This window comes from Canis lupus, chromosome 9, assembly GCF_003254725.2.
Source record: "Canis lupus dingo isolate Sandy chromosome 9, ASM325472v2, whole genome shotgun sequence".
NCBI classification, from domain to species: domain Eukaryota; kingdom Metazoa; phylum Chordata; class Mammalia; order Carnivora; family Canidae; genus Canis; species Canis lupus.
This window is the reverse complement of record NC_064251.1, coordinates 3,151,807-3,176,290: the sequence shown is the minus strand read 5'-3', so window position 1 is coordinate 3,176,290 and position 24,484 is coordinate 3,151,807. Positions and strand designations below refer to the sequence as shown.

At 60.3% G+C, this 24,484-nt stretch overlaps 1 protein-coding gene across 9 annotated transcripts in view; it reads right to left on the bottom strand.

Annotated features, from left to right (window-relative positions):
- Positions 1-24,484, bottom strand: part of TIMP2 (TIMP metallopeptidase inhibitor 2) — a 47,872-nt gene that overhangs the window by 21,267 nt on the left and 2,121 nt on the right. For 2 of the 9 annotated variants that reach the window (XR_007412776.1, XR_007412775.1), the window contains exons 1-5: positions 13,755-13,892; positions 7,433-7,589; positions 4,230-6,932; positions 3,985-4,088; positions 3,259-3,360 (exon numbers count right to left, since the gene is read on the bottom strand). The exons of 1 other annotated variant lie outside the window; for it this stretch is intronic. Coding sequence is in view for 2 of the 8 variants with exons in the window: in XM_025468194.3 (XP_025323979.1) it covers positions 3,985-4,088; positions 13,755-13,795 (145 nt within the window). In the remaining 6 variants the exon portion in view is untranslated. Of the gene's footprint in view, positions 1-3,258; positions 3,460-3,984; positions 4,089-4,229; positions 6,954-7,432; positions 7,590-13,754; positions 13,895-14,373; positions 14,490-24,484 lie in introns of those variants that run through there. 6 more of the 9 variants (XR_007412779.1, XR_007412778.1, XR_007412777.1 and 3 more) reach the window with 6 other exon arrangements.

Below are 24,484 nucleotides of genomic sequence, written 5' to 3'. Positions count from 1 at the left end.
CCGGCCCTCGTTATCACAGGAGCCCTAATGGAGTGCCTCAGTGGACTTTGGGGGCAGAGTAAAGACGGTCCTGAACCCCTCTGATGGGACTGCATTTATATCCTGAGCAGGGTGGACGACCTCTGTAGCTGGAGGGCAGGGAACGGGGTGGACCGTGATCCAGAAGGAGGATCGGGCTCACGTGGACCGCAGGTCTGCTCAGACCCCCTGGGTCTCAAGGCCCCCACCCCTTCCCACAGACCTGCACATGGAAATGGGGTGTGGTCACAAGGCACGTGTGGTGTCAGCGCTGGCTCAGCACCCACCCGTCCGTGGGAGCGTCCAGCCTGCCTGCGCCCCACCTCCTTGGGTGTCCCTCCGTGGACACAGTAGGGAGGGCCTTCTCTAGTGTCAGGACCTGGCCACCTGCAGTGAGCAGTGGGGCCGACTTCCTCCAATGCACTTCCTTTAGGGAACTGAGAAAAAGTGTGTGTGTGTGCAGGAAGCATCATTTCATAATTAGAGACCTCCTGGTGGTGGTAGGAGGCAACCAGGGGCTCCCTCTGTCTGAGCAGCAACCCTGACAGACCAGATGCCACCTTTGGGTCCTTGCAAACCTCCTCGTCCCTGGGGAGCTCTGGGGCAGGGCTGTGCCCATCCAGGGCGAGGGCAAGGGTGGCCGGCGTGACTCAGGCCAGGGTGGGAAATGCCTGCACTCACAACCACCCGGAGCAGACGCGTCTATGGGAGCTGAGGGTGGAGCAGGGAGGGTGACAGGGTGGCCGAGAGAGGACAGCCAGCAGCACTGTGGCCCTGGTCCGGGTCTTTGGTCATTCTAGCACATTCACATAAGCTGCTGTCCACTGGATGCCCCGTCTCCATGGAGACCAGCGTTCCCACCTCCACTTCCTGTCCGTTGGCTCCGGCCCCCTTGGGAGCACACGGGAACCATCTAGGAGCTCATCAGCTGTGCAGAGAAAAGCTGGGGCACCGGCTGCTCGCCCCAGCCCCCCAGGACCCTGGCAGGCCCCCGACTCACGCCCCGCCAGCCTTCCTTCTCCCCGTGAGCCCAGCGGGACCTCATGCCGGCGGCTTTGGTCACGGTTCCCAAAGCCTTGGGCTCAGGCCCTTCCCATTCACGTGCTGCTGAATCACTTGAAAAAAATGCATCCCGATCCTGGGAGGATTTGCCGAGAACAGTGCGGCTTTGTAGAAAGAACTGCTGCTCTGCACTTTCTCCGCCAAGACTGCGACCAGCGGCCAAGCTCAGCCCTGCAAACCCCAAGCCTGGAGCCCGCAGCGGGGGCAGCGGCTGGAGGGGGCAGGAGGCACAGGGAGCCTGCTGAGGGCACACCCGGCCACCCCCCTGCAATCCCTTGCCATCCGCGGGCTGAGAATGGGGCCCGAAGAGCTGGGGTTGCCCTGTCCTCACCCTGCCACTGGCTGGCCATGACCCGGGGCAAGTCTCTGCTCCTCTCTGGGCCGCCCCACTTGCAGGGATGAAAGCACGAGAGCCGGGCCCACGGCTCAGGCCCATCAGCGTGGACGGTGGGGCAGCCCCGCCCCTGGCGTAGGACTGAGTCATGCGGTCCGTGGGCTGACCCCCACCCACTGCATTCTCGGGCAGAAATGGGGCTGTAAAGGCTGGGATCCCAGGGCCTACAATCCCAGCCTCCGGCGTGGGGCGAGCCCAGGAGGCACGTGTGCCCGCTGCTTCGCCACCACCGCCTCATAGCTCAGCCTGGCAAACGGGGCTGCCTCCTGGAGCTCACGGTGTACAGGGATGCGCTGTCAACCCGGCACCCCCTGTCCGGCCTGGGTCCCCGCCTGGGCTGTGACGAGAACCGTGGAGGCAGGCTGCACATCCACATCAACCCCTCATCGTGCTACGGGGGCGGAGGTGGGGGCAGGATACTGTCCACATCTCGGGGCCATCTTCCACTCACTGGAAGAACCACAGCAGGTCAGAGAGGGGCCCCTGTGTCCCAATTTTTTAAAAATGGCATTTTTCCCATTATAATTCTGAGGTTCTGGATGTTATTACACATCTGATGGCCATGCACCTGCTGTGTGAGGGAGGGGACAGGGGTAGGGCCTTGCACACGTAGAAGGCAGAGTCACGGTCCAAACCCACAATGCCTGCTGGCGAAGCTAGCGTAGGAGCGGGCCGTGCCATCACGGGGCTCAACTGCCGTTCCTGGGTCTCTTGTCCTGGCACCTGGGAGGCACTGCTGGTCTGCACCTGCCCTAGACGGTGCTGCTGTTTCCTCTCCAAAGCCCTTGGGCAAATGGGGGCGCCTGGCTACCACTGGACAGCCATGGAAGCCTTCCCAGCCTGGGGAGGACTCAGGCGGGGCTGCTAAGAAGTGACCAGACAGTCAAGGTTCTAGTAAACTCACACTGAAATGGAAACAGGGAAGCTAAGCTGCCCACCAAATCTGTGAGCAGAAGCATGAAACCCACGGCAAGTTCTAGAAGGTAACGGTGTTCAGAGAGGGAGGACCCGTAGGGGAGGACCCGAGAAGAGCTTCAGGAGGGTGAAGGTGCACATGGCCATCACGCCAGGAGTCCTCATTGCTCAGCGGGAACCTGCCAGGTGGCACCGTCCCAGGCCCTTGGGCACCACAGTCGACGTGCGTCAGAGTCATCAGCAGGGAGCAAAGACAGGGTCAGCCAGGACCCCAGCCTGCTCTCTGGACACCGCGGAGATGGAAGATACCCAGGACATCTCCAGAGGGAATCGGGGGCCGGCTGGAGGGCACCTTTATCATCTGCACCACTGGCCCTGGGCAAAGAGGGCCCCCCACCCCCAGCCTCCTGCAGCACAGGTGGGGGAGGGCAGGGTGCTCGTCCCGCTGCCGGAGGACAGTGTAGGTGTGATCCTCCGGCAACAATGACTCACCCTCCACCCAGTCTCGCTGCCCATCTCCCACACCCACTTTCGGCTCAAGTGTGCCCGAGAAGAGGCACCTCCTCCCCTAGAACACTCGGGCCACGAATACCTCATCTGAAAGTCAAAGGCGGGCTCCTCCATTCACCAGACCGTGGCTTCCAAAGACCTCATTACTCAGTGTTTGGGTCCCATCATGACCACGTGATCCCACTGCACCCCCCCACCCCGGGGACCAGGGCTATGTGTGGGCAGCACGCAGAGCCCCGGGCGACCCTGTAACGTGCAACGCCGAGCCACTAGGAGCCGGCACGCCTCCCCTCAGGTAACCTTCACTTGGCTTGGGAGCCTCAGAGCCCTCCCGGCCCCAGGGCTTCGTCCTCACTCACGTTGGGCTTAGGTCGCATTGTCCAGTTGGCTTTGTAGCCCCGTCCCGTGACATTCCCACAGCAGAGGACAGAATGACAACGTGCCGGGATCAAATGTTTTCTCTACATAACGTGGAAAAGCCGGACGGACAAGGGGGCTCAAGGAGATAAAAACACAAGACCACAAAAGCTCCGTCACCCCAGCTCCTGAGGACCTGAAAACTACCCCCAAGAAACTCATGGGGTGCAGTTACTGCCCCGAGTGGCATGTGTGGGGGTTCTGTGAGCCCGATGCTCCCCGGGGGAGCCCAGCTGAGGCTTCCCACTAGACTGGGTCACCCCGCACCTCCCTGTGCACCCCACGCAATGGAGGGACGGGCACGTAGCTAGGAGGATCAGCATGCAGGAAAGGGAAGCCGCACGCAGATAAGAAGCTGGTTTGGAGCAAGTATTCTAGATCTTTGGACAGTGGGCTCATAATTGTTCATTATGTTTCTAGAAAATTTACATTAAGTGAGAGATGGGGCCATTCACGGGCCAATGATACCAACGCATCATCAGGGCCGAAGACGGATGACCCAACTCAATGTATCTGAGGTCCTGGGTCGGGGTGGGGGAGGGAGGCAACATGTCCTCCAATGTCGGTCCAGGGTCACCTAACTATGGCTTGAGGGCTGAACCCAGACACCTCCCCCGCCCCCATTTTTGTAAATCGAGTCTTATTGGAACCTGGCCATGCCCACTCACTTGTGTGTTGTCTACGGCTGCTTCCAAGCTGCGGTGGCAGGGGAGGGCTGTTGCCATAGAGAGTGGCGGGCTGGCAAAGCCTCGCATATTTGCTATCTGGTTCCCTGCAGAAAAAGTTTATTCACCCCTGTTCCGGCCTCTAAGTATCTGCAACCGGCAGACAAACCGCCCCCCACCTCCCCTACCCCGGGGCAGGGTTTCCATGGCTGCTGGGTCAGGGGTGCAGCTAGGGGTGGGACACTGACCAGCCAGCCAGGCGCCTCGCCACCGCCAGCCCCAGACGGAGGCACCTGGCAGCCGCGTTGCTGGGGACCACTCCCCTCCTCCTCTGCCTGTCTCTCCCGTTCGTCCTGCTCCCTAATATTAGAGTTACAAGAACATACTAAGTCAGGTCCCGTTAAATGATGTTGAGGGACGGCTGGGTGGCTCAGGGCGTGACCCCGGGGTCCTGGGATCGAGTCCCACATCAGGCTCCCTGCACGGAGCCTGCTTCTCCCTCTGCCTGTGTCTCTGCCTCTCTCTCTCTCTGTGTGTGTGTCTCTGTGTCTCTCATGAACAAATAAAATGTTAAAGAAAAAAAAATGTTGGTTTTGCTGGTCTGAAAGACTAAAGAGGCTTTACTGCAATCTCCCCATTGGCGTCTCAGCCAATAGCTAAGCAACAAATGATGTATCATTTGAAACTGTGCCTGCTTGACCTTGGATGCCCCTGAAAGCCCAGTGTTTATTTAGCTAGAACATCTGGACCCCTTGCTTCACCTGAGTGTCTCGCTGTGCGAGCGGCACGTGCTCGGCCTCGGCCCCGGGGACCGCCTCCACGCTCTGCCAGCCAGGCCCAAGGACTGCGCCTCGCGCAGGGTTCCCATGCTTGTGCTGGGGAACCTTCTGGAACAGGACCCCGTGATAAGGCAGGCCTAGGGGCCCGGGGTGGGGGGGGGTGGGAGGGACAGGTGGCCGGCTGTGGAGGGGCCCACCGGTTTCTGAGCAGGTGCCGCAGACACAGACCGCACAGGCTCGGGGACCCCGTTGGGACATCACGCCCGTTATCAGCGATTGTATTTATCATGGGTGGGACGCGCGCTCTTATCATATCATCTGAAACTCTTGCAAGCGTTTCCTGGCTTCTTCAAGAAATTGCTTGTGCAATTTGTTTTGCTCTTCAATTTGCTGCTGAAGGTCATGGATCATCTGACTGTGCTGGTCATCGTCGAAGAAGCCAGAGGCCAAGGGGGAAGTGGTGTCGCACTCGCACTCCCCTTCCTTCTGGTCTTGGGAGGAGTAGGACGTGAGGCTAGCCAGGCACGCCCTTCTCTGTTCTGTCTGCCCTTCCGGCTCTGGCTCTGGCTCCGGCTCTGGCTCTGGCTCCGGCTCCGGCAGGGCGCGGGCCTCCCAGCTCAGCCCCGGGGAGCCCGTGGGGCGCACCGGTTCCTGCCACCGGCCGGGCCTCTGCCACCACGCCGTCGGGCTGCCTCCGTCCACCAGCTCCGCGGGGCAGGGGCGATGGGGACCCTCCGCCAGCGGGTCCAGTCTGGCCGGTGCTGGTCCCGAGCCTGGGCTGCAAAGGAGCCGGCTCTCTCCACCAATAAACGCTCCCGCCTTGGGAGACCTCGATTTACTCTCACTCCTGGACGCGAGCCTGGCCACCCGATGGTATCTGTGACTCTCAAGCCGGCTCCGGAACCTGTCCGCGCTGGCGTGGGACGCGGTCTGGCGGGCCTCGGCCGGCACGGGCCACGCGCACTCCCCACGCGGCCCCACATCCACCCCGGTGCCCGCCGCGCTCCTGTCTCTCGGGGTGTTGCCTCTGCATTGGGGCGCCTGCGAGAGGCCGTGCTCTGCACTGGAGCTCTGATCCACCCGGGGCCCTGGGGCCAGGTGCAAGCTCAGGTGCCTCTTCAGCTCTTGGTTCGTGTTAAACAACTCCTGGAAGGCAAACTCGAGCTCCCTCTGCCACCTGCTCCTGTCGCCACACCTGCACGGAGACGCCCCTCTGCAGGTCCAGCCCCCCAGCCACAGCTCTTCCAGGTCCCTTGCCCTGCCCTCGGGACTCGGGTCCAGACCGCTGCTCTTGGGGCCCTGACCGGGGGGCGCCGGCACCTGCCCCGGCTGCCTCCTCCCATCCCGGCCTCCTTCCTTCTCCCTTTTCTGCAGACGCTCCAGCTCCCCGGCAGCGGCCCCGAGCTCTTCCACATCCATCCCCCTGCTCCCCCGGGGGTCAGCGGGACGGCGGCCGCCGCTGGTCTTGGTCGAAGGCACTCGCTTCCCTTTAATCTTCTCGGGGGCGCAGCGGGGGCGGTGAGTGAGGCCCGCGGCTCTGGGGGCCCCCGGCTTCTCCGTGCCCACCGCTTTCCTCTGGGGCTTGGTGCGCCAGGGCTGCGGTCTGGGTCTGACTAGGTCTTCTCTGCGACTCCTCGCTTCTCTGGCGGCCGCTCTGTGCCTCTCCCCGGCCCTCTGTGGCTGGGCTGCTCCTCGCTGGGCCGGCCCATCCGAGTCCGGTTGGTGCTCCCTGGCCTGTCCTCCCCCGACGCCTAACAGATGTGCTAAATACGGCCGCTCAAGGCCTCGGACCTGCTGCGGGGGGGCCTCCTGCCATCCCGCCTTCAGCTCCTCGGCCTGGCACTGCGGCTGCTGGCTCTTCCACGGCTGGAGGTCTGGTCTCCTCTGCAGAGCGAGGGCTCCTTTTTCACGGACTTGTAGTAATCTCTGCTTCTGCCTCAAAAGCGGGGCCTCGTGGTCAGGGCTGGGACTCAGCCGAGCGGCTCTGTCTGCATTCCTTTTCATGTCGGTGACCTGTGCAGACACGGCTCCCAGGGGGAAGGTGGTGGGAAGCAAGAGCGGGAGTCAAGGTGCCAGGGGCCGAGGAGCCACGGTTGCCACGGCTGTCCCACGCCAAGCCCACGAGGACAGGACACACGCTGCTGCCCGGAGTGTGCTGAGGAGACCGAGGCCCTGGAGACAAGGCACACGGAGCTGTGAATGCAGGACAAGCTCTAGAACATGTCCCTCCAGGTCACTCTGGCCAAGACCTGCCCTCGAGGGCCCAGGCTCTGTTCCCAGCTTGTCTTGCACACTTTTAACAAGCCCCTGCAGGGCAGCTGTTTTCAGCGGGGTGTGGTTTTGCTCTCTGGGGCACATGTGGCAACATCGGGGAACCTCTTTTTGTTGTCACAACCGGAGCTGGGGGGGGGGTGTGCTACTGGCACCCAGGGCATGCTCGACATCCTGCGTTTCCCAGGACGGTCCCCACAACGAACAGTGGCTCATGTCCACAGTGCCAAGGCTGAGACCCCCGCCTGGGGAGATGCATTAGGACTCAGGCAGGGGTGGGAGGGTGCATGTGTCTGGTTGCTGCAGGAGCAGGAGGAGCTGCTTATAAATGGGCAGAGGGGAGGGCGGAGGAGAAGTTTGTGCACATGTGCAGGGGTGTGAGCAGACACGTGTGCAGGCACCTTCGGTACGAGAATCCACTCCAAGCCAATCGCTGGGTTGGGGGAGGGGTGCGGGTGTTAAGCTTCTTTTTCCAGGATTCACAGCTCTTCTCTTGTGGGATTACAGGAGGGGGACGCTTCGGCGTCAGGAAGGGATCCGTGGTCTGCAGGCCCCCCCCTAGAAAAGGAGGTGCATTTATACCAAAAAAAGTGTGAATTCACACGTCTACGGCCACCTGCAGCTCATGTCAAAACCAGCCAGACTGGGGGGCTAGAGGAGCCCCTTCCTGGACGGCTACAGGCTGTGCCGAGTGCTCCTCAACCCCCCCCCACCCCGCTTTCATCTTAGCCTACATGCAGCCGGGTGAGCAAGGCCGACCCAGAGGCATGGCAGGAGTCAGAAAACGCCACCGCGCCCATGGAACAGCAGACCGTTACGGGTGTCTGCTCAACTTTCTTAGATAACCCTGTGAGCTAAGGAGCTACCAGCACCCCTAGTTCACAGGTGGGGAAACTGAGGCAGGAACCAGTTAAGAAACTTAACCCAGGTCACACGGCTGGCGAGTGGCAGAGACGGGTTGGTGCCTTTGACCACCCGAGGCTGCTCAGGCCGCCGCCGGCTTTTGGTCAACTCGGTCATGCGGTCATACGCTTAGAACAGCGGCTAGAGTCCCACCCGCCACTCTGCCAACCACCATGATGAGCAAGAGGAGGGGGAGAGAGGGAGAGAGACAGAGCGCTGGGGCATGGAACGCGAGTGGCGAGGATTCCACAAAGGTGCCACCGCAATGCAACGGGGGGAGGACCAGTCCGGGTGTTTTCCCAACAGCTCACACCAGGGCGGCGGATGGCCACCTGCAAATCCGTACACCACGTACAACAACCAGCTCAAGACGAGCACAGCCCTTAGTGCAAGCGGGCGACACAAGTGTATCTTAATGACCTTGGCTCAGGCAGAGATTTCTTGGATCCAACCCCAAAAGCACAACCAGCCGAAGAAACGGATAAGGGGGCGTTATTGATACTAAAAACCTTTGCACGCCAAGAGCCATCATCGTCCGTAAGTGAGAACAAAAGGCACAGCCTGGCAGGAAGTACCTGTGAATCACAGACGCAACAGAAGGCTTGAATCCAGATTATATAAACCACCCCGAATTCAATAAGACAAATCCAATTTTTAAATGGGGGGAAAAAAAAGCAAGCAAAACAAACACTGGACTAACGGGGAGGCACGCGGCTAAGGAAGCCTGAGACGTTAGCACCAGCAGGCATTGGGGGTGCACATGTGGAAGCTATGGGGAGGGCCCGTCCGCGCCTGCCGGGGTGGCCATCGCAGAACAGATGGACCACTTCCGCAGCTCACGGGGGAGGATGGGTGTGCGGGTCTGAGCCCCAGATGCCAAAGCCTGAGCTTCCTCCACCCTGGGAACGGCCACCGTGGTGTCTAAAGAGGCGGGGAGAGGTCCGGAGAGCTGTGAACGTCCCCTCGGCTCCCCTGGAAGGCACTGGAGAGAAGGGGAACCGCACCCCTAGATCCAGCGGTCCGCCGGGCCACCTTCTGTCACCTGGAGACAGTCAGTAAAACCTGGACGCGCCCCAACCCACTTGATCGCCTTGAGCCAGGCCCACAGAGGTGGGCACCCCAAGATCACTGAATTGGGTTTCCTGAAGACATGCAAATGGACGAAACCATAAAACATCTGGACAGACATCTTGGGGACAAAGTCCAGAAACTACAGTCAGCTCCCAGTTCAGGAACTGGCAACCCTGTGACACCCAGCACAGGCCTCCTGGCCCTCCCTCGGCTCACACCTGGCTCCCCTGAGCTCCCCCCTCCACGCCCGTCCTGTTTGCTAACTTGAGACCAGAGTACCCTGAGCATCCGGGGTTCTCTCTCTCTGGTCTGGGAATCGTGCTCCCCCCGAGCTGGACGGCTGCCCGCCCCACGTCGGCTGCCTTCGTCCCCTCAGGGAAACCACAGGCCCTGTCCCGACACAAGCCCCACTCAGAGCAGCAGACGGGAGGCGAGGTGGACACCGTCTGGCCTCCTGCGCCAAGTGGACACTGGGCCCATTCTCCTGCACCCTCTGTGGCCCCAGTGCGGCGGCCACCCCCGGGCGGTCGCTCAAACAGCCTCCCAGTAGAGGCGGGCCCCTGCCAGGCTGCTGGGGAGACCCGCTGGCGGGCGGCGGGGAGGCGCCGGGCCCCAGGCCCACCGCAGACTCCAGGGCACCTCACGCCCGTGAGCAGGACCAGCCACAGTGAGAGGCCGTGAGGCTCCCCGACCTGCCCCCGCGGCCCCCTCCCGCATAGGAGGGGCACACGCTGCCCACGCAGGGCCACTAGGGGGTGACACTCTGGAAGCTGCCCACGTGCCCCACGGGGGGTCTCAGAGCCTGCAGGTGCGCCGGCCACGGCTAACTGGTGGCAGTTGGTCGGGACAGAGCCCCCGGCCCTCCAACGGTTGGCATCCGTTGTGACAATCCTGCAGGGCACTCGTGGGGCCCCAGACCCCCTAGAGTGACGCCCATGGTGGTGGAGTCAGGATGACCTGCAGGGACACCACACCCCTCAGAGAACATGGGGCGTCCACCCACCTCACACGTGCCCTAGTCACACCACTATATGATCCGAGAGCTTCTCTGTGCCCATTTCACAGATGAGGTAATGCACAGGAAGAAAACAGGGCAAAACGGAGCTTGCCGCATGGACAGGACACGGATCACCATGAAGACCTCATGGATGCAGGCCCTCGGTGGCACACGCCGTCCCTCTCGCCTGGTCTCACCCGGGCAGGGGAGCTCTACTCCCATCCCCACTTTCTGATGGGAAAACCGAGACTCAGAGAGGTTAAGTGACTTGCCGAAGGCCACACAGGTCATAAGCAGTACGGCAAGGGTTCAAACCCAAGCGGGCCGGCCCCTGATCTGAGTCCCTCACCTGCAGCCGAGGGAGGTCAGAGCTGGGAGCCAGGACTCTGTCCCGGGGTGACCTTATCACCTGACCTCCCACCACCATGAGAGGCACTCAGCTCAGCCTCTGGGCTCTGGGGGGTGGGGGGTGCTCTTACTGGAGTTCATCGAATGAACCACCCTCCCCTTTCTCTTTCACGTATTTCACTTGCACATCGAAAGCCAAGATGCAGCATCCGGACCTTGATAACAGTCCTGTTTTGATGCAGCGGGTCCGGCTCTGGCCCCAGGACCACACTTTTGAGTCCCGCAGTCCTGGCAGACGGCTCGACCCGGTATCCACGTCTCCACCCACCTCCTCCCCACCTGAGCCCCCCCGCCGAAAAGATTCCCTATCAGGCTCTCTGCCAGCCCCCCTGCCCCCAACCCGAGCCTTCCGCCTCCACGCACGTGGCTACAGCCACAGCCACCAAACCAATTCAGCCAGTGGCGTCTGCACTGGTGCTGTGCTGCCCACACTGGTGGGCATCCGAGCACCATCCACAGGCCACGGGCATCACAGTCAGCTCAGCTGCCAGGTAAAATGTGGGTTCCCAGGGCGCCTGGGTGGCTCGGCCGGTGAAGCGGCTGCCTTTAGCTCAGGTCGGGATCTCGGAGTCCTGGGATAGAGTCCCGTGTTGGGCTCCCAGCTCAGCAGGGAAGTCTGCTTCTCCCTCTCCTCCTTCCTCTCTCCCTGCTCATGCTCTCCCTGTCAAACACATAAATCTCTTTTAAAAATCCAGATTCCACGGGATCCCTGGGTGGCTCAGTGATTTGGCACCTGCCTTTGGCCTGGGGCATGATCCTGGAGTCCCGGGATCGGGTCCCGCGTCAGGCTCCCTGCATGGAGCCTGCTTCTCCCTCTGCCTGTGTCTCTGCCTCTTTCTTTCTCTATCATGGATAAATAAATAAAATCTTTAAAAAATCCAGATTCCCAGGCCCTGCCCCACATGGACCCCATACTAGCCTCCGTAGGGAGGAGCCCAGAGCCTGGTCAGCACACCAGCTCCCCGGGGCAATTCCCAACAAGGTCAACAATCCCCGGCCCGTGGGCCTCTGCATGTGCCGGCAGCCCACGATCTGGCCCTCCTCCCCAGCGCGGCTCCTTGCGGGTCCCAGAGGCCACCCCCATCGCCACACCCAGGTCCAGGCCAGCGATGTGCTCATGTGGGTTCTTCTCCCACAAACAGAAGGAGGCTCAACCCTGCCCACAGCTCCCCAAGCCAGGTCCGGTCCCTCCCCTCCTCCAAGGCTGCCCCCCGACCCCTGCAGCAACCAGAGAAACGCTCCTGCCTCTCTCCAAAGGCCGCCAGACTCGGTGCCTGGGGGACATGGCAAAGCCCTGCATCTTTGAAACATATAAAAATAGACACAGAAAGGCGCCCATCAGCTGGCACGGCCAGAGAACGTCTCCCCATAACTAAAGCTCACTCTTTCATGTGTCAGGTTAACCATCTCTGTCTTCCGCGAGTTCACAGAACAGATGGAGTGAGAACTTTTTCGGAACACTCCAAATCACCTTTGGGACTAAGGACATAAGGAATCCCTCTAGAGCTTTTAAAACGCGTGGGACCAAAAAAAAGAAAAAAAGGAAAGAAAGGAAACGGGCTATGGAAACGGGCTATGTAGGACAGAGTAGCCCCCGCACTAGATGACCCCAGGATACAACCCGGGTTCTACAGGCCGACGACGCTTCATAGTGTCTGGTGTCCTCCTCCCCGGCTGTGAGACACGGACACGAGTGACAGCGCCCGAGCCTCCTTTTTCCCCAACGGCTCCTACCTACTGTGGCCCGGCATCCACACAGGGCGCGCGTTAAAAACGGGGTCTAGGGGGATCCCTGGGTGGCTCAGCGGTTTGGCGCCTGCCTTTGGCCCAGGGCGCGATCCTGGAGTCCAGGGATCGAGTCCTGCATCGGGCTCCCGGCATGGAGCCTGCTTCTCCCTCCTCCTGTGTCTCTGCCTCTCTCTCTCTATCATGAATAAATAAATCTTTAAAAAAAATAAAAATAAAAATAAAAAATAAATAAAAAATAAAAACGGGGTCTCAAGAAGAAACGGGAGTCTGCGGCTCAGGGCATGGACGGGCTCTTCTATGAGTCACATACATGAGGGTGTGACTCTAAATGTACCAAGTCCTGCTGTGGAAATCCAGCACTCAAGTGCCACGGGCCCGGAGAGCCAGTGGCGCTGCTGGAGGTGCCCACCTCACCCCCATGGCTCAGAAGATTTCTTTTGTTTTTTAAGATTTTATTTATTTATTTAGAGGAAGCAAGAGAGCAAGGGGAGGGGCATGGGGGGGAGTAGGGAGAGAGAGAGGGAGAGAGAGAGAGAGAGAGAGAGAAATCTCAAGCGGACTCCACACGGAGCACAGAGCCCGACACGGGGCTCAATCTCACAACCTTGAGATCACGACCCGAGCCGAAATCAAGAGTTGGATGCTCGGGGCTCCTGGGTGGCTCAGTGGTTGAGCATGTGCCTTCGGCTCAGGGCATGATCCCGGGGTCCTGGGATCAAGTCCCGCATCGGGCTCTCTGGGTGGAGCCTGCTTCTCCCTCTGCCTGTGTCTCTGCCTCTCTCTCTGTGTCTCACGAATACGTAAATAAAATCGTTAAAAAAAAATTTAAAAAGACAAGTGAGGGACACCTGAGTGGCTCAATGGTTGGGCGTTTGCCTTTGGCTCAGGGCACGACCCTGGGGTCCCAGGATGGAGTCCCGCGTCGGGTTTCCTGCATGGAGCCTGCTTCTCCCTCTGCCTGTGTCTCTGCCTCTCTGTGTCTCTCATGAATAAATAAAATGTTTAAAAAAAAAAAAAGACAAGTGATGGGGCCCACGCCCACGCAGCTGACATACGTGCATCTAAATAAACCCAAAGAGGTGAGGGGCGTGGACAGCTAGCAATGTCTACTTAGACAACGTCACAGGGTGGGGGGGGCGGTGTTTGGAACCACTGGAATGCTTGGGAATCAACCTAATTGAGAAACAGACAGTAACTGACAACTACGCAACCAGAAAACCTGAACGGCAGGGAGGTTGGACTTCCCAGAAAGAATTCAGAAAAACCAGAGCGTGTTCAACGAGGCTGGGGGGAAGAGGCCGTGGCCCAAGTTCAGGAGGAGAATGAAAAACCCGTCCCAGAAAAAAGTCCTTAGGAGCCAAGAATGTTTGGGGTGGAGCCTGCAGGTGACAGAAAAATCTAGAAAAGCTCAATGCGGTGGTTCAGAGTATTAACTGTGCGACCTGGTGCAAGTTTCCTAACTCCGGCTGCTTCAGCTTGCTCCTCTGCGGAGTGGTAGTAACAAGGGCACCCATCAGTCTAGCCGCTAGCACGCATCGCCATTAGAAATGCCCAAGTGCTCGGCACGCCACTTGCGGAAAGAGGATGGTACTTACTGCGTGTGTCTCCGGGTGACCAAGCTAGACCAAGAACACATTACAGGGAGGCAGAAACCGGCCAGGTGGAAAGAAGCACGTCCTACCGGGTTGTCTTGATATCATTGGGCTGACTTGGTAGGTAGTGAGACACCCATCACTGGAGGCATCCAAGCCAAGCCCGGATAAAACAAACATCAGAAACATTTTTAACTCCGTTTCTCCGAGTTCTCGCCTCTAAACATACACTCTGTGACACCCACTGTGCCACCCAGGGCCTGGCGAGGTTCGCCCACTGCCTGACTCTAAGTTCTAGAGTGGCGGATCCTAAGGCCAGCTGGGTTTTGGACTGGCTGCGTGAGAATCACAGAGGGCCGGGGGTGGGGTGGGGGGGGGTTGGTGTTGGTAGAACAGAAGTCCTGGTCAGGCCCCACGGCAGATTTTGCACCCAAATCCTGGGGCGGGGGCTTATAAATGTGTAGGTTTAACCATCAATCACCCCGATGGACAGCCTGACGGGCCCACTCCCCAAGGCCCTTGGACGAGCCTCCCCCAACGGCCGGGCACCCCACAGCAGGTAAGGGGTGGGCACTGCAGGAGCCTCAGACGGCCTGCACGGGGGTCTCCAGGGCCCACTGACCAGAGCAGGCTGGACTCGCAGCTCCCCACGTCCACCAGCAGCCCGGTGTCTGCCCCAGCTGGTGGGCCACGGGCAGGCTGCCGCCGCGGCAACCGCACAGCTGCTGGCCTGTGACATCAGAGCAGGGGTGAAGTCAGGGACAGTGACGAGCCAGCCAGAGGGCGAGCTCCTGGCAGGACACCTGCTGCGGGCCCGCCAACCACACAGACTTGGCTCAGGACCGCTGGGGCCGTGCACGGGGCGGGGGGTGAGCGGGATGGGGGACGGCCCACGTGCAGGGGTGATGCAGGGGTCCCAGAGCGTGCACCCCAGGGGGTACTCAGGGAGGGGACTCCCCGGTGAAAACATCCCTCCCGCCCCAGCCCAGCAGCATGTGCCCCCCCCCAGCCCGTCCCCTCCAAGTGGTCCCACATCAAAGTCAGGGATCCCCGGGGTGCTGGCGGCCCGTCCCCCCCCCCCCCCGCAGGGGTCTGCTCCCTGCTCAGGCTGGGGTCACACGCTCCTCCAGGATGCCACTGCTGAGTGGAACCGACCGGAGGCAGGAGAGAAGGGCCCCAGGCCCCCTTGCGCCACGCACCCACCCAAAATAAGAAATCAGACGTGCCTGCCCTCGTTTCTCGGGCGAGGGGCACCCTCCACGAATCTCACAATTAAGAAATTTCGGGGACACCTGGACGGCTCAGCGCTTGAGCATCTGCCTTCAGCTCAGGGCATGATCCTGGGACCCTGAGATCGAGTCCCGCATCGGGCTCCTTGCAGGGAGCCTGCTGCTCCCTCTGCCTGTGTCTCTGCCTCTCTCTGTGTCTCTCAGGAATAAATAAATAAAATCTTAAAAAAAGAAAGAAAGAAAGAAAGAAATTTCGTTTGGGGAGCAGGACTTGGACCCTAGGAAGTCAAAGTGACCTATCCCGGGGTTTGGTTCCTTGAGAGGAGAACGTTCATTACAGGACCTTGGCTGAAGCGTGGGAATCTTGGAGACGAAAGTCTCCGTGTGGGGCTGGGAGGGCCCCGGGACGTGTTCTTCCCACGGGAAGCTCCCAACCACAGCCTCCCACCTCCACCCACTTTTGTCAGGGCCCCTCTTCCTGGTCCTGTGGGTGCAGAGTCTTCTCCCTCTGCGGCAAACACCCCCCAACCGCTTGGCCTCTGCAGCGTGCGTGGTTTTGGGTCCCCGCCCCCCAGCGAGGGACAAGGTCGGGGGTTGGGGGGCGTCGGGCGTGCTGGATAAACACGGCGTCCAAGTGGCACGGGGCGCCCGATGACCTCCCGGAACGCCCCAGCACGGCCACCAGGGCCGTCCTCTCCGCGCCGCCTCTGGAGTGAGGACGTTTCTCCCTCGCCCGGTCGGGGCTCCCACCAGCACCTCGCCCCGATTCCCGGACGGCAGCTCCCATCCTCGCCTCTGCCGGACGGTCCCTCCTCCCCGGCCCCCAGCTCTGGAAAGCCCGGGCCCTGCTACCGCGCCGCGACCAGCGGGCTGCAACTTTCAAGATTACACGGATCATTCACGCGCATCGTAGGAGAATTAAGTAAACACATGCTTGTGAAAGTCTAAGTCCCCCCCCGCAACCATCTATCTCAATGTGTGAGGTCAAAAAAAAAAAAAAAAATTGTACACCATTTGGTCCCGCAGGGCGTCCGAGGCTGTGATTTATTTAACTGTCCCCCTGCTGCTGCGCGTGTAGGTGTCTCTACGGTTTCCCTAAGACAAACGACCCGGGCATGGATATCCTCCTGACTAGAGGCGAGCACGGTCCTCAGTTATTTCCTACACACAGGGCTGCTTGATCAGAGAGGGGACTGATGGTTAAAGCCCTCGAGGGGGCAGCGTGCCCTTCCAAGCCTCTGCGCTGCGCAGGGTAAGACAGGATATGCCCGCAGTCGAGCCCTTCCAAGGACAACAAGCCCCGGGGCCAGATGAACCGAGCAATGGGAAGTCCAGAGCTGTGACATCCAGTCCCGTTTCCAGAGACTCGTGCCAGGACCGGGCTCCTTGGATTCCTGGCAAGGGCCCTCGGCGGCATGACCTTGGGTGAGTCCTCCCTCCATGCCCAGCCACAGGACGGGACACGGGCCTCACCTGCCCGAGTCCTCGTGAATCAGAATCATGGGAGGTCCTTCTGCGCTGGAAACGCCTAGACCGGTGATGTTTTCATCCCCCTACCCCCACCCCGTACGACTGGGATTGACGTGCCTTGTGTTTTCAATCCCCGCCTTCCAGAAATGATGCACAAACAGCAAAGACCCTGCCATAGAGCGGCTCCTTCGTGCTCCGTCCTGGGCCCACCTGGGGCAAGAGGACGAGATGTCGCAACAGAGACCCCTGGGTGGCACACAAGCCCGGCTCCACGCTGGCACCACCCCCGCCCCCCACCCTCACCCTACCCCACCCCACCTCACCTCACCCCGGAAATGCCAGGCTGGTCCTTTTCTCTCCCAGAGACCATGAAGGACGGAAGGGGAGATGCTAGGAGGGCTGCACACTGTACAGAAAAGCCCCCAGGAGCAAACCGGGCTCACATGTCCAACGAACAACCCTTTGCTGAAAAAGAAGGCACCTGCGTGCTGCCCCCCAAGCCACAGGGTCATCATGCTCCCCCTGAAATGGGTTCTCTCTTCTGAGCAGAACAATCCACCGCGGACCTGCAGCCCACAGGGGACCCTGAGTCCTCTCTCCCCCGGCTGGTGACCGGGGAGGGCCATCACTTGGAAGCACCCTGGACTCTAGCCTCCAGCCAGGGTTACTCCGGGACACCCAGGAGCCTCGTGACCATGGACAAAGGCTCAGGTCAAGGATCCTCAGTGTTGGAGGCCCTTGGTGGTGACGTGAGCGCAGGTGCCCGAGTACGTGCAAGCACGCTAGACACGCAGGCCAGCGGCATCACCGCCCCACATCTCTGCCTGCAACACATTCCTGGCTTTCCACTCTCGGGCACGTCACAGGCCCCGGGGAGGGTCAGCCGACTGAGCCCAGCGAGTTCGCACCCACCGGGAGTGACCACAGCAAAGGCGAGCCGCAGAGCGCCCGAGGTGCGATTGCCTCTGGGGCTGTGATCCCTCCCGTCACGGGCCTGCACCGGAGCCGTCTGATGTCCGCGTGCCCTGAACTCCCTTCTGGACGGAGGCCGGAGAGAGCAAGAAGGAGCTGGCCGGGAACGGACAGGGGAGGTGGACGTCCCTGCTCCACCCGCGGCCTCCCTGCCAGGAGCTCCAGGACAGAGCGGCGAGCGAGCCGGGTCACGGAGTTCCGGGGGCGCTGGGGTGCGGGGTGGGGGTGGGGGGCTGACGGCCCTCGGGGCTCCCTGGCTTCCACACCAAGCTCACTGCTCACTCGTCAGAGATGTACGAGCATCGCAAGTGTGATCCCGCCCGCACGGAAGAGGGAGAGGAGACACAATCAGGATTCAGAACCAGTTCTGGCCGGCTCTTCTCCCAATACCTTCTTCCACTTTTTTTTCCTCTAAGACGTCGGTCCATTGCCTTATTCTGCCCTCAGTAAAGAATCAGCTGTGGACTCCTAACCAGGGCCCTCAGGTAGAAGCAGAGGGGCGTCGGCAAAGCCTGATGCGGGCACCTCCCCCCCGCCCCTGTGCTCAGCTGGGTCTGTGAAGGGGCTGCCAGGAAGGCCCAACCAGGACCCCACGCTACAGATCGGAGAGACTGGCAGAGCCCCGAGCCCAGCCAGGTCCTGCTCCGGGGCCAGGCCGAGGAGCTCTCAGGGTCTCTCCACCCACGGAATGTTCCCCAGCAGGAAGCCTCGGAGCTCATCCCGGTCTCATCACGGGCCACTGTGCTCCGGGCTCCAGGGCCCAGAACAGGGGGCTGGGCTCACTCGCTGTGTCGGGGTCAGTCGGCACCCCTGCTTCTCAAGCGGGCGAAGGGCAAGGGGAGCAGCGCCAGGCAGCTGGCCCTCTCGACTGGGCCCGGGGCTCGGCCTGGTGGGGACAGGGACAGGGACAGACGGGCCCGCCCGGGCTCAGCGCCCTCACCCACCATGTGGGGGCCTCTCCGCCGCCCGCCCCCACCCTCACCCCTGCCCACCACTCCATTTCTGTCCTCCGTGCCTTTCACCGGTGACATAATCACCCACCTGCCACATGCTAATCCAACAACATTTAGACAACACAGATAAACAAAAAGAGAAATATTGCCCTTGATCTCACCCACTGCTGAGAATTGTGATGGACACGCTTCCAGACCTGTCCCTACACGTGCATTTAAATGTGTACATGCTTCTCCGTGAAATAAAGATACACAGATAAGCAATAAAACCATATAAAGCAAAGCCGGTGGGACACCCGGGTGGCTCAGCCATTGAGCGTCTGCCTTCGGCTCAGGGAGTGACCCTGGGGTCCTGGGATTGAGTCCTGCATCGGGCTCCTGCAAGGTGCCTGCTTCTCCCTCTGCCTGTGTCTCTGCCTCTCTCTGTGTCTCTCATGAATAAATAAAATTTTCAGAAAAATAATAATAAATAAATAAAATCTTTAAAAAAAAAAAAGAAAAGCCAGTAAATTGCCACCATAGAAGCTGGGCAGTGGTGACCCCAAGGCAAAGGGGAATTTAGGGCCAGGAGGGATAAGCAGAGGGCTTGGGGGAGGGGGCGGGGGAGCAATGTTCTGTTTCTTGACCTGGATGCTCACCAGGAACTTAAGAAACGGACAACGTGTGGGCAAAGGTTTTATCAAAATGTACGTCAGCCCCAGACTCAGCCTCAGTTGGAGAGAAGGACAATGTCCGTGACGGAAAAGTGCTCGAGCTGCAGGGGGGCTTCCAACAAATACCCTCCGAGCGTCCTTCCAGGTGGGAAACGCGAGTCCGCTTCATATCTGGGGCTCATCCCTAAGGGCTTGCTCGCCCGCCACACCCGGGGGCGCCACGGCCACCCGTCAAGCCCACACGGCTCGGGGCCCCCAAGGTCAGCCTCGTCCACTAACACCTCCCCGTCCGCACTCGGGCTGCTCACGAGCTGCATGACCCTGAGCAAGAGCTTCATCGTCTGTGCCTCAGTTTGATCTTCTGTGAATCGGGGACAACGTGCGGAAGCCACTTGAAAGCACTCAGCACTTATTAACGACGGTGTTCCCAGCTTCCCACCCCCCCTTCACGAAACGAAGGAGCTTTCCCTCCCAGCTCCCCGCTGCCTCCTGGCGGCACCAGAACCCCCCACCCCGCCCCGTGTCTCCCCCGACCTGTGCCATCCATCACCCCAGCCGGGCCTCGGGTTGGGTGGGGAAGGCGCGCACCGTGCAGGGTCCCCCACGGAGACGCCCACACACCCACCCTCCACACACACGCACACCCCAGAGCCTCCTGGGGGCACCGTCCCAAGTGTTCCACCCCCACCCTTCCTTGTGACCTCCAGCCGCGACCCTAGGAAGCAGGTAAATCACCACGTCCTATTCGGGCTGGGGAAATCGAGGCCGAGGGCATCTGCGCGGATCTCTCCCCGGAAGCCGTGGTGGGGCTGCAGAGTGGCCTCCCTAACGGGCTTGTCCTAGGAAGTCAAGCGTCCTGGCTTCCTGCTGACTCTTCTAACCGCTTCGCGTTCCACTTCCCCTTCCCTCCGGGTCCCCTCACACATTTTCCACTGTCTGGGGAGCCACAGCCACAGACTCTCCCGTCCAGACCCCGGGCTCACCGTATCCCAGCACAAATACACAGGGAATGGAGGCCTGGGCGCCGAGGTCAAACCCCAGGGTGACCCCTTACCACGAGCCCACCCCCCACTCAGCTGCAAGATCTGCCTTCTGACCCCAGTCCTCCCCCCTTCCCCCCACCCCCGTGCGTGCACCTGCTCCTGGGCCACCAGAACCCCTTAACACCCTCCCCACCCCCGGCCACACTTCACGACCCTCGGGTGGGTCCTGCTGCTGGGACTCAAGCTCCACTCTGCACCCAGGCTCAGGGCCGCCCAGGCTTTGGTTCCAGACCCTTCTCACCACGTCCTCCACTCTCCCCTACAGGCCGTTTGAAGACTTCGTACGCGGCAACAACTGACCTCTTAGAGGTCACATACCCCTTGGAGAATCCAGTGGAAGTCCCGGCCACTGCCTTGGAAAACCCAGGCATGCACACGTATGTGTGTATGTGTGTGCACACACAGAGCTCTGCTTACAGTTTCAGGGCTCAAGACTCATGTCACCCCTGCCATCACCCTCCGATCTATCTTTGGATGGATGCCCATATACCCCAGGATAGGATCCTTCCATACAAAGACTACACCTCAATTATTTTTTTTAAAGATTTTTGTTTTTATTTATTCACGAGACACAGAGAGAGAGACAGAGACACAGGCAGAGGGAGAAGCAGGCTCCCTGCAGGGAGCCCGACATGGGACTCGATCCCGGGACCCCAGGATCACACCCTGAGCCAAAGGCTGATGCTTAACCACTGAGCCACCAGGGCTGCCCTCAATTTGGTTTGTAGAATAAACACTTGTCTAGTCTGCCGTGCTGGGGTCTCCAGAAGCCGAGCTGGGACACTGCTCAGACACAGGGAGCGGTACAATTTTGTCAGCTGCAAAATGGGATCCCTCTGGGTCTCTGCGTATTCCCACCACCACCCGCCCGGAGCCGCACATCCACGCAATGATGGAGGCACCGAAGGATCTCCGCGTTCCAGCCAGGTCAGGCCCCAGGGGTCCAGCGAGTGGGTCCCGGGAGCTCCGAGCTCTGGATGGGGGAGCCAGCTTCATCCTGCCTGCCCTCTGAGACACGGGTGCTCCTGACCATCCCTGGAAGACTTCCTCCGCCACTTCCCTCAGCCACCTCTCCTCCCCGATTCTAGGGCATCTCGTTGACCCTCTTACCCCTGGTCCTCGCTCTCCACACTCACTCAGACCCTCCAGCACCAAGGCAGAGGCCTGGCCAAGCAGTCTCCATGCCTACCTGTCCATTTACCATTACATACAGGTGGAGCTATCAACGTCTGTGCTAAATACCTAGAACATTCTCGTCTCAAACCACAAGTGTCTGGGGTGTAGCCTGCGTTGGAGACAACTGCTCTGTGCAAACTTCGGCAGGCGTCAGAATCACCTGGACAGTCTTAGAAATACCAATTTGCCCGCCCACGTGGGCCCTGAGGCTCTAATTCTGGATGCCAGTTCGGACTCTGCCTTTTAGCCAGCGCCCTGGGCCACCTGGCTGTCACCCACAGGTGCATGCCCTCACAATGGCTCACCGGGGGCCCTTGGGAGGGGATGCAGACTGCATGTGATATGCCAGAGCGGTGTCCTTTGGCCCCTCGCCCACCTCTCAGGCCTGGTTTGCACCCAGAACTCTCTCTCACTCTTGCCTGCGCAGGTGGTCCCCTTGCCCAGCGCATCCCCACGCTGCCACCGCTGATGATGTGCCTGGGTATGTGTTTCCCCCGACTCTGTCCTCCGAGTTAGGGTTCTCCAACCTTGACTTCCCTCCCAGCTCTGCTCTTCTCTTCCCAGGAAGACCATCCTCACTATGAGGCCACTTGCCCTTGGCCCGTGTGTGTGTGTGTGTGTGTGTGTGTGTATGTGGATGCATACGTGCAGAGGAGAGAGGGAGCATCCCAGGCAGGGGAGAAGCATGGACCCCACCCACCACGCTGCTCTTCCTTCTCCTGTCTCCTCCAGGCCTTTTTTTTCTCCTGCTGTGTTTGCATCCTCCAGGCTGCCAGGGCCCTCCAGCCACATCTCTTAGCCAATTTGGAACCCAAAGGGACCTTGGGAACCTGCAGCAGTCGGGTATCACATCAGTGGTTCTGCATTGGGACTAGGGTGGCTCAACCCTGGAAGCCTGGGAGTTGTCTATATCTTTATTCTCAATGCCCAAGTGCTGCCATCGGATCTGGACCATGCAGCCTGTATGGACGTCTGCCTGGTAACCCAGCTGAGACAGCCGAGAGGACAGGCAGGTGCCCACGCCTACAGCTCACGGACCACAGGCCATGACCGCAAATTCCCCGAGGACCAAGCGGGTCCTGGCTGGAGGCTGGGAGCGCGTCCTCAGATCACAGGCAGGGACCACGGCGTGGGGAGAGCTCCCTGCAGCCACAGGCCACACACAGCACGGCCTCCAAGGCTGTGTCCAGGGCGCATCTCTTCCCCTCTGCTTCCCAACCCCAGCAGCTCAGGTTCTAGGCACTCCCCTGGGAGAGCGCATCCCCAGCTGACCAAAACTGGGCCAAGGGGCTCCAGTCCGCCCACAGTCCCCTCCCCTCAACACCCTCTACACCTCTGATCCCAAAACCGCATTCCCCTTTCACACAGCTACTTTGTTTATCATTGGCCTGAGACACCTTGAGTCTCTCTGACTTTAGACCACACCCTGGCCGTTGGGCTTGGGGTCCGCAGGTCTGTGCCCACCCTGTGCACCTCCACGCTGCCTGGCCCTGGAGTCTGGAGCTCCCCCTCCCAAGGACAGGCTAATAATGCCCTGCTTCTTCCTTATGTCCCGTGGGGCGGAGCCAGCCACTCCATAAGGGCTTGTAGAAACAGCCGGATAGGAAAACAAGGATGTTGGGAACACAGATCAATGAGGCCTCTCCAGAAGCCCTGCCCCCCTCCCGGCCCCCAAGCACGGAAGGCCCGACTCAACTCACAGGCGTCTCATCCGCCTCGCTCTTCCCGAGCAAGTGTATCTGGTGAAGACACAGCCGTTTCTGAATGCGTGGTGCGTGCTTTCTGCAGGTGCCACGGTGTGGCCTCCAACAGTGCACGCACGAGGCTGGCCTGCTTGCCCTGGCGACCAGCGAATGGCCTTGGCTGTGGGCCCTTCTCCACCTGGGGCTGGAGATCACCAGCGGGTTTGCAGAGCAGTGTCTGGAGATGGGAACACGCTGAGAAAGATGCCATTGTGGGCATTCTGGGGGAGTAGCATGGCCATGGGCACCGCCACCCAGGCCAGAAATGAGATCTTACTCCGCTGGTCCAGAGACCTCCTGGATTTACCAGTGACTCCAGAAACTGGCTCACACGGCCCGGATCTGCCAAGCCGCTGGGCTGGCTAAGTGACTCCAGGCTCGCTCCATGGTGGCCACCCAAAGAGCAAGCCCAACGCTGGTCTCTGGCCGGGGTGTGGGGTCTGGGCAGGAGATGGCCTCGGGCTCCACGAGGTGGTAGGAGTCAGGCCAGCAGCGCACGTGAGCCCTGCTCAGAGACAGCAAACACTTCCTGCTTGTCCTCGCTTTCCCGGAAAGGACAGGGAACGAGGTCTTCCAGGAGGAACCCAGATCACCTCTTACCTACCGCTCCCTTCACCCAAATTTCACGACCTCATAATGAATCTCTTCGCCGACCACAGTTCCGGTCCTACCAGCTCCCGGAAATGCTCACACAGGCAGACAGAAATCCGACGGTGCCTACCAAGCCTGCATCCCGCCAACACTTAAAGGAGCCAGCACACCACGTGAGCAGTTAGCTCTCAGTATCCCCAATGTGCGCAAGGCCATCACCCTTCATGGGCCCCTGGACCACAGCCCTCGTGGCACAAGGTCCACCTGTGAGGCTTTTAAAACCCTCAGCAAGAGCTGGGCCCAGGCCAGACTCTCTGTATTTACAAAGGGGCCAAGACGTGAGTCATCTTTCAAAGGGCCCCAGGCCATTTGGTTCTCAGAGTGGGGGATCGTCAGGAGAAAGTCACAGGCTAGCGGCCCTCAAAGGAGAAGCAGATACAGAAAGACCACCGCCTTCGCAGTGACCTGAACTCCACAGCCACCCAGGGCTTCCGCTGGGTGTCTCGGCTTCACATATCCCAAGCTGACTGAGCACAGAAGGGCCAACTGCGGCAGCATGGCCAGAAGAGTTCCCCTGAAAACTCCTGTCCACCCCGAACCTGCTCAGGTGACCTTATTTGGAATGAGGGTCTTTGCAGATGTGATGGAGTTAAGAGAAGATCATGCTGGATACGGGTGGGCCCTATACTCAGGGACTGGGGTCCTTCTTACAAGAGAGAGTTTGGGACAGACACACGCAGAGAAATCCACGTAAAGACAAGAAGGCAGAGGCTGGAGTGACGTGTCCACAAGCCAAGGAAAGCCAAGGATGGCGGCAGCCAGCAGGAGCGGGGAGAGAGACACCCGGAGCAGATTCTGCCTCGGGGTGTCCGGGAGGAGCCCATCCTGCCAACACCTTGACTTT